Raw genomic sequence first — 8,623 nt, forward strand, 5'->3', positions numbered from 1 at the left:
CTTAAAGTCAAAAACAAGTATTTATGAGTCATGGTAATCTTTTTTTGTCGTCTTGACGCGTAGTTTATATTTGTTTTATTATGGTTAATTATTTAATGAGTAAAGTAACTTTCTAGATAGATAATAATGTGATTGATATGAATTAAGAATTTAAGTACAATTCATGAAGAGTTTGAGAGAAAAAAATCTCTCCTGAAGCCAAAGAAAGTTATTTATAAACAAAGTAATTTCCCTTTGGCCTCAAGTCTTGACGCGTGACTTACATCTGTCTCGTCATGATTGTCAACTTAAGGAACAAAATAACTTTCTAAATAAGTATTGATGTGATTGATATAGATTAAATAGTACTCCCACGTCCAACCCACGTAAAGCATTGTCCAATACCTATTCCTAACAAAATGGATCGAAAGAGCTCCACGTACTGTACATGTACCCATCTGCGAGATCCATAGTTGGCATGAAAGGCAGCTCAAGCTTATAGAGACAACAAGAAGAAGCAGATAGTCTAAGATGCCTTATTTTTATTTCGTTGGTACGTGTTGCACTCTCTTGCAAACGCTTGATTTGGTAACAAAGAATAGATATAAATATATTATCCAAAAACTCAATCGAGATCAAACCATTATGATTTCATAATCAAACATTAGTTTCTTCCTGCTTGAACTCAGCCTTTCAATTATATGAACATATTAAAACAAAGAAATCAAAACTGTGAACTAAAATATTGCATTAATTCCACAAATGGAAATGTCGAAGAAATCAAGTCAGCATAAGTCAGCATAAGTAATATAAATGTGGTAAGTGAAGGGGTTGCTTGCTAAAAATACAAGAGCAATGGCTACTATACAGATGGTTACATGTTAGAATCTCTCTTTTCTCAATCTACTAATGCAATATAGATACATATGGCTAAACAAGGGAAAAGAACCATGTAAAAAAGGTGGTTTTCGTATATGAGATCAGCCATAGCTCAATCGAGAATTCGAAGTCCGGATGTTGAGTTGACGTCGGGGAGTCCCAATCTCACAAGCATTGACCCTAGCTGCGAAACGCAGTGAGCATAGGGATTCACTGGCTGAAGAGGGTTCGGGAGAGAGATTTACGAACATCAGAGTCTTTGAATCCCCACCTAAACAAGGCTAATTCACCATAGGATAAAAGAAAATTAGACACTCAAGACGGGAAATACAAGGATCGAGGAAGGGTTGTAGATACCCCCAAACTCCAAACCTATTGAATATCATTTTTTAAGGATGATTGCATGAACCAACCGAGTTAAGTCGTAAATTCTGCTTTACCAAGTTAATGTGTTTTATTATTGATTGATATATGAATTCCCTGTCTCCATAGGCAAAGAATCTAACTTTAACTTCACAATTTATACTAACAATACATGCATTAATCATAAAAAGGCTGGTTAACCATAAGATAAAAGAAATTACACTTAGACTGAAAATCCAGGGGCAGGGGAATGGTTGCAAATACTCAGATTCAAATTCCGAACCTGGCAGATGCTATTTTCCTAAAGGATGGCAGCATGAACTAACCGAGTTAAGCTTCGGGTTCTACTTTACTATGTTTAATTATTGATTGATGTATGAATTCCATGTTTTCCATAGGCAAAGAATATAACTTTAATTGCATAACTTATACTAAAATGAAAATTTTTTAGGTTCAAGTTCTAAACAACATTAAATTTAAATGTTATAAAAAATGTTGATTTGCCATATTTTAGAGTTATGTGGGAAAAAAAAAATTCTGTAATTTTTAAAACACGACAATGACTACTTTCTTTTTCACATAATGATAAGTCAGCATTTCTAAGTTCAACCTTACCGTCGTTTATACTATTACCTATGCCTATAGTACAAAGACCCAACAAGTAGTTTAACCAAAATTTTTGTTATATTCAGAATTGAAACTGCATGTGTAGAGAGTTACCTGAAGAAGATAAGTGAGTTTTGAGTTCCTAAATGGTACATGATCTTCCTTCTTTGCCAATGCAAATATAACATCGGCTAAAGACGATAGACTTTTATTAATGGCCTGAATAAAATCAAATATAAGAAAAAAAAAATCAAAAAAGGAAATGAGAAACAGCGTATACTGATATTTAAGTAATAAGTATAGGTAATAATACTTGAGTCTCTTTCAACCGGTCCCCTGTTGAGCCACTTTTGGATAGCCGTTCACTTCCAGCAAGATCGATTAGATTCAAGACACCTTGTACTTGTTGTTCAGTGCTCTGTCGATATATATACATGCATTAGTTCATGGATGAAAAGATTGAGACTGGTATGGCATTATATTTATGCGGATTATGGCAGAACATCAACTTGTACCTCGTTAACACCAGTTATTCGCATTGTGAAGACAAAATGACTTCTCGATGATTGTTCATTCATTTGAGTTCTCCCCACGGACCTGAATGAGACAAACACAAACTTCATAAGAATTCTAATATTTCTCGCCTCAAATTTTCAACCGACAATACGAGGCAACTCTAAAATGTTTACCTGCTTTGTGCAGCTCGGTCTAAAAGAAATGAGACCTCTCTACTACTTTGAACATCCACAATAGTTAGATCCGAGACTTGAGTGTTTCCATTGGCATCATGTTTAATCATATATTGCTTTCCAGTAACACCATTTTCAAATCGTGATGAATCCCGGTTTGTTGATAATAAATCACGGATTGTTTCATTGTATATTTCTAACATTGAGACCTACGAACATTTTTCAAAGAAAAAAGTTTACTAAATTATCTAGAAAAGATATAAATATATCACAGAGCATAGATAGCAAACAACCTGCATTTCATATCTCCAGCCTTGATGTTGAAGAGCTTGTGTAGTTTGAAATATTTGTTCTAAAGAACGAGGTATTAATCCCTTCTCATCCGGCTGTCCCGGTTTGCCCATCATAGTGTAGGTTTTACCCGAACCAGTTTGCCCATAAGCAAAAATGCAAACCTATAGAAACAAAAAATTGTTGCATGATGAATGAATGAATCAATGTATGCATATATGTAGGTAAAAGTACCTTGGAGGCCCCTGTACTAGGAGCGAAATTGGATTTTGCTCCCTCTACTCAAAAGATGGGAAATTAGTCCCTATACATTAAATCAAAGAGCAAATTGATCATTTCTGTTAAAAATTTCATTCATTTGTAGTGTTAAAAACTGGTGTGATTGAGGGAATAACCAAATAATGATACATGATGTCTCATGTGTACCCCATACTAATGTACAGGGACCAATATTTAACAATAGAATGGATGGAATTTTTAATAGAAAGACCAGTTTGCTCTTTGATCTAACATACATGGACTAATTTGCCCAATTTTTGAGTAAAGGGGACAAAATGCAATCTGACTCCTAATACAGGAGCCTCCATGGCACTTTTACCTATATTTGTATGTATGTATGCATACAAAACCTTGTAACCATCAAGAGCACTTTGGACAAGTTGTGAGATTTCGACAAAAACTTCCTCTTGTGACACATCAGGCATAAATACTTTGTCGAAAATGAAAGAATGCTTCTGCCCTGACAAAAATACAAACATCAAATAAGCTTTTTAACTTCGAAAACAATATAATTCATACATAACGAGATCATAGAGCATTCAATAATAACTTATATATATATTGGTTCATTACCGTTATGTGTCATGTCAATGCTGCGATCAAGGTATTCCATTACCGTGGGATAAGAAAAAACCTTCCCATGGTTACTCGAACTATCATCAGCCAATTGAGGACGCACTCGACAAAATACACGGATATTTCCCTTCAATTCCTACAATAGAAAAAGCAATCCGTTGGGATAATATATCTGCAGTAATGTTAACGTAAGATATAGTTTAAAGATTACCAATATAGTATTATGCAACTTCTTCCGTAGCTTCTCTCCTTCTATAAGCTTAAATTCTGCATCTTCTAAGCATTTATGTAACTCCTTTATGATTTCCTTTTGTCCTTCAAACTCCTTTCTTTTCTCAAGTGCGAAAGTATCAGACATCTAAGTTGAGAAAGAAGCAAAATTATAATAGGAAGTTAACTATAATAATGATATAAATAATTTTTTTGTTAAAAAAAGAAATAGAAGAAAGAACCTGTAATTTCCTCTCTGCAACCGCTAATTGATCATGCAAAATTTGTATTTGATTACCTTGCGACAAGCATTTCTCCTGTAAAAGATGCAAAACGTTTCAGAATATATTCAATTATCTATGCCTAAGGGGAAATCAAAGTAAATGAGAAGCAAAAACAAACCTCTAATCCACTCGAGTTAGTTGCCAACTCTTTGTATTTCGATGCTTCAACAGCTAGACTTTGCGCTTGCTGTTGATATTGGACACGATCGTCCTTAATCTGGTGTAGCTCCATTCTAAGACATGCAACTTCGTTCAGCAAAGCCTCTTTTTGCTTCATAACCCCATCTTGCGAAGCCTAACGTACATCAATAATGATAAATGAAAAAATTTCCTCGAAAATCACTAGGACAAACCTTACCATATGTAAATTCCAACAACTAACAATGAAGCATTGTGCATAACAAGCCATTGAAAGACTAGAGTACTACAAATGATAAAAGATATGCAACAAGAGATAGCTTTCCGATGGAAACTTACTATAGATGAAGTGAGTTGATCTTGCAACGATTTATGTTCACCCCTTAAGTTATGAAGATTTTCCACTGCAGCCAATCTCTCTTTCTCACCGCGCTTAATGGTTTCATGAGCAGCAGTGACATCCGTCTGGAGTTTACTGTTATATATCTGTAAACTCGAGTTGTATTCTTGTAGTAGCTTGTACATATCATTTATTGATTCTATCTGCAACGTTCAAGAATTGCATATTACAGCAATAGAAAAACCGAGGCACAAAAGACTTCGAATAAGATCAAATTTTTGTTATATTTACCCTTTGATTAGCACTATCAAGCTCAGCTTGAACTTTATCAAGCTCTTCGGAGAGAGAAGCCTTTGACCTTTCAAGACTAACCCGAGCTTCTTTTTCTTTTGCAAGAGAATCCATTGCAGCCTGATTGTTACATTCGAAAGAACTAATCATGTTCCGAACACAAAACACAACAACGAAGAAGTCTATGACCGAAACTTGCGTTTTCCTACCTTCTTCTCAGATTCTTCTTTCACAAGCTGCTCTTGTAACGAAGCCAAGCTATTTCTTAGCTCCAAAATTATCAAATTCATTTCTTCATCCTTGTTTTTCAGAGCCATCTCTACAACAAAATAGATTAATTTACATAAAATAATCGATACGATTATAAAAATAAATATATAAAACAAAGATTCAATACCCATTTCATAGCATCTTCTTTCAGTTAATTCCAAAGCACTCCTTAATTTCTCTTGTTCAAATGCATATTCTCCTTCAAGTTCTTGGAACCATCTAATGCAAAGCCTAAGCCTCTTTATATACTCCATCATATTCTCACATCTCTCCTGAAAAGAGAAACAGAGACAAACTGAAAAAAATAGAATTGAATTCAAACTAAACACCTACAAATACAAGATAAGCACACTCACCTTATAGTTAAACTTGTTCTTGGATTTCATTTTCTCACTCACTAATGCCTCCACATCCTCTCTAGTGAACTCAATGGCACCACATTCAGAACCCGCATGGCTCACCGGCGTGCTGTCGGGGCCAAGGTCTTGGGAGCCATTTACAAGTGAAAAAGCTAGCCGGAGCCTACCATTATTTGGAGTGCCAATCATTTTTTCAAATCCAAGCTTTTGCCCCTTCTCTTCACTCACTTCAGCAGCAATGCATTTATTCTGCAAATCCAATAAAAAAAATCCACCCAAAATTGTGAAGTTAAAAAAAAAAAAAAAGAGTATTCAGCTTCCATTTTTTTACTCTCAAATAATATTAGTCCATTAATGAAAGTAGCTACAAAATTGCAACTTCACCCTAAAAACTGGGATAGAAAGCCGATCTGAACCCTAAAATGACAAACAAAAGGTACTTACTAGCAAAAAATGGTAAAAAAAATAATATTTAAATAGAAAGACCAAAATGAAAAACAAAAGATACCCATTTACAAGAACAACATGAAGAATAAATCTTTACCAAGAAAATGGGAAGGAAAAAAAAAAGTCTTACACCATAAGCAAATGCTGGAAAAAAGAACCTTAAAAACCCCAGATTGATTTGTAACAATTTTTAAGTTCCAAAATGTAAAACAAAAGATACCCATTAATGAGAAGAACATGAAGAGACTGAATCTTTACCAAAGAAAGTGAAACTTTTTAACTTACTTTTGAAGGGCTTGGGGTTGTAGTGGCAGTAGTTGAGGAACTGGTAGTGTTATGATGAAAGGGAGGTTTATTCTGATTCTTTGAGCTCATTTTTGAAGAAAGAGAAGCTTGTGAGATCTAAACGGGACCGTGAATTGCATTCAAAGCTACCAACAATCACAGCCGTTGCTTTTACTAGCAGGAAGATGGATGAATATGAATCAAGCATAAGACACTCATGAACACTCAAAATTTTCTTTATTAATCTCCCCAAGAAAAAAAAACCAAAAAAATAAAAAACATGAAAGTTTATGTAATTTGTTTTTGGATTTTATTTATTATTTATTTATTTTTTATTGATGGAAATGATTAAAAAAGAGTCGTGTTTTGGAGTTTTATTACCGTTGAGATCTGGCGGAATTTTGCTGGATGTTTGAAGCTTGAAGGGGATCTCTCGTGTTGCTGGGCTCATTGGGATGGCAATATTGCCCTTGCTTAATGCTGCATATTCCACTCTCCAAATAATTTGGGTTCAAATTTTAAAGATATATTATTAAAAATAAATATAAAAATGCGTCTTGAATCTGCTATTATGAACCATCCATGTTATTTGATGTTCATGGCTTGCCTTTTTTCTTGGTAATATGTAATAATCTTTATAAGAACATTTTGTCGGTTGGTTTTCAATCATGCAATATTTGTTAAATTCAGCAATAGTGCATGTCTGCGGTAACACATGTTAATTTCTCGGGTCGAGTTTAAGTATTATATTAATGTATTTTATATTTTTTAAATTTGACTTGATTTGAAATATATCTCTAAAATTTTATTTAAATTTTCTCATTTTTTGAATAAATTTTCGTTTATATATAATTATTTGAATATATATTTATATTTATAAATGTATTTTCTTTTAAAAAAATTATGTTTTTCCATTTAATGATTATATTTTAATGTATATCAATATCATATACATATATTAGATTATAACAAATTCATAATGTTGGACGAAAAAAATTATTATAAAACTAATATATTTATTTAAAATAGAACAAAATGTTATTGAAATAGTAAAGTTAAAGATTTATGATTTATAATGTCATTGGTTTAAGTTTTATCACGTGAAAAATTTTATTAATTTATAAAAATATGAAAAGATAAAAAAAATATTCTAATATTAATATAACGTACTCTGTAAAATCAATAATTTATTATTATTATTTCCGTAGTATTATCTCAACAACTTAAATAATAATATAGATAGAGACAAATTTAGGGGGCTGGCAGGGGTCCTGCTCCCGTAAAATTTAAAAATATTATTTAAGTCTTTAAATTTTTTTTAAAAATTTTAAATCAGTAAATGTAAAATTACACTTCGGTCTCCCTAAAATTATAAAAATTTAATTTAATCCTTTAAAATTTATAAAGATATAGACTATAAAATTTTAATAGATGTATATATTTATCACAAAATTCTAATAATCTTTTATCAAGAAAAAAGAAAACGAAAAATAAAATCTTAAATTTAGGTAGAAAATTTTATCTAATGGAATTGCTTCCTTGCCAAGCAAATTTTTTTTATTTTTCTCATGATTTTATTTATTAAATGCAAAAAAAATTAAATAAAATTAAGCAGTTAGGTATGAAGAATTATAGCATTGGAAAATATTTGAATATATTGAGAATTAAATATATAAAAAGTTGGGATAGTAAAATTGATGATGATCAACTAAATTTCACCAAATAGCACCCATTTTTATTTATTACACATACTCAAATAATTGAATTTAATTTCGTTATTTATTACAATAACCATTGATGAGATCTGTGTCTTGTCTGAAGAAAAAATGAGCTGAATCTCATCATTAATTTGCTGAATTAAGTCAAATACTGTTATTGTCTGAGTTTAGGATAAGAAAAATAATGAAAAATAATTAATAAAAACATAAGTTATTTATTGATTTGAGGTCTATTTTTAAAACAATTTAGAGATATATGGCTACAAATTGGCATGTAAAAATAATGTTTATTCCACGGATAGCGAATATGGTTGTAGATTATATGGCAATATTAGGAAATGTTCCTCTTGATTTGAGAATTTATGATGTTCCCCTAAGATGATCGAGATAGAGATTCTATAAGACAGTATTGGTGTCAGATAGCTAAATGTATTTAGCTTCCTTATCTACCAAAAGAAAATTAGAGATATATTTTTATTGAGAAAGTAACCACTTCCATTAATGTAAAATTAAATTTGTGTTACCCCTCTTTCGTATATTTTTCTATGATTAATATTTTAATGATTTAATTGTTAAATTTTATGTTTTATTTATTTGTATCATGCATGTCAATTTTGAC

The 8,623-nt window shown here is 31.7% G+C and overlaps 1 protein-coding gene across 3 annotated transcripts; it reads right to left on the reverse strand.

Annotated features, from left to right (window-relative positions):
• Positions 1 to 712: 712 nt before the first annotated feature.
• On the reverse strand, positions 713 to 6,840 carry LOC107939633 (kinesin-like protein KIN-14N). Of its 3 annotated transcripts, XM_016872988.2 has the most exons (18): positions 6,668 to 6,840; positions 6,287 to 6,460; positions 5,552 to 5,803; positions 5,323 to 5,467; positions 5,135 to 5,244; positions 4,926 to 5,045; positions 4,634 to 4,837; positions 4,275 to 4,451; positions 4,115 to 4,189; positions 3,874 to 4,020; positions 3,660 to 3,798; positions 3,437 to 3,546; positions 2,810 to 2,971; positions 2,517 to 2,725; positions 2,343 to 2,424; positions 2,141 to 2,245; positions 1,942 to 2,046; positions 713 to 1,139 (listed from the first exon to the last, which is right to left on the reverse strand). In XM_016872988.2, exons 2-18 carry the CDS (start codon positions 6,374 to 6,376, stop codon positions 960 to 962), a joined length of 2,412 nt encoding a protein of 803 aa, XP_016728477.1. In that variant the 5' UTR covers positions 6,377 to 6,460; positions 6,668 to 6,840; the 3' UTR covers positions 713 to 959. The 3 variants fall into 3 exon arrangements, with proteins under 3 accessions (XP_016728477.1, XP_016728478.1, XP_016728479.1); XM_016872989.2 differs by lacking the exon at positions 6,287 to 6,460; XM_016872990.2 differs by lacking the exons at positions 5,552 to 5,803; positions 6,287 to 6,460; positions 6,668 to 6,840 and having other exon boundaries at positions 5,135 to 5,242.
• Between the last annotated feature and the right edge of the window lie 1,783 nt (positions 6,841 to 8,623).

The sequence above is a fragment of the Gossypium hirsutum genome, chromosome A04 (assembly GCF_007990345.1).
Source record: "Gossypium hirsutum isolate 1008001.06 chromosome A04, Gossypium_hirsutum_v2.1, whole genome shotgun sequence".
NCBI lineage: Eukaryota > Viridiplantae > Streptophyta > Magnoliopsida > Malvales > Malvaceae > Gossypium > Gossypium hirsutum.

Bases quoted from the DNA above. Each gene is read 5' to 3' on its own strand.
- LOC107939633 (XM_016872988.2), bottom strand. From the start codon at position 6,376: ATGAGCTCAAAGAATCAGAATAAACCTCCCTTTCATCATAACACTACC. The intron at 5,468-5,551 runs GTGAGTGTGCTT...TTCTCTTTTCAG, and splicing joins AGAACAAGTTTAACTATAAG to GAGAGATGTGAGAATATGAT. The intron at 5,245-5,322 runs GTATTGAATCTT...ATTTTGTTGTAG, and splicing joins AAGAAGATGCTATGAAATGG to AGATGGCTCTGAAAAACAAG.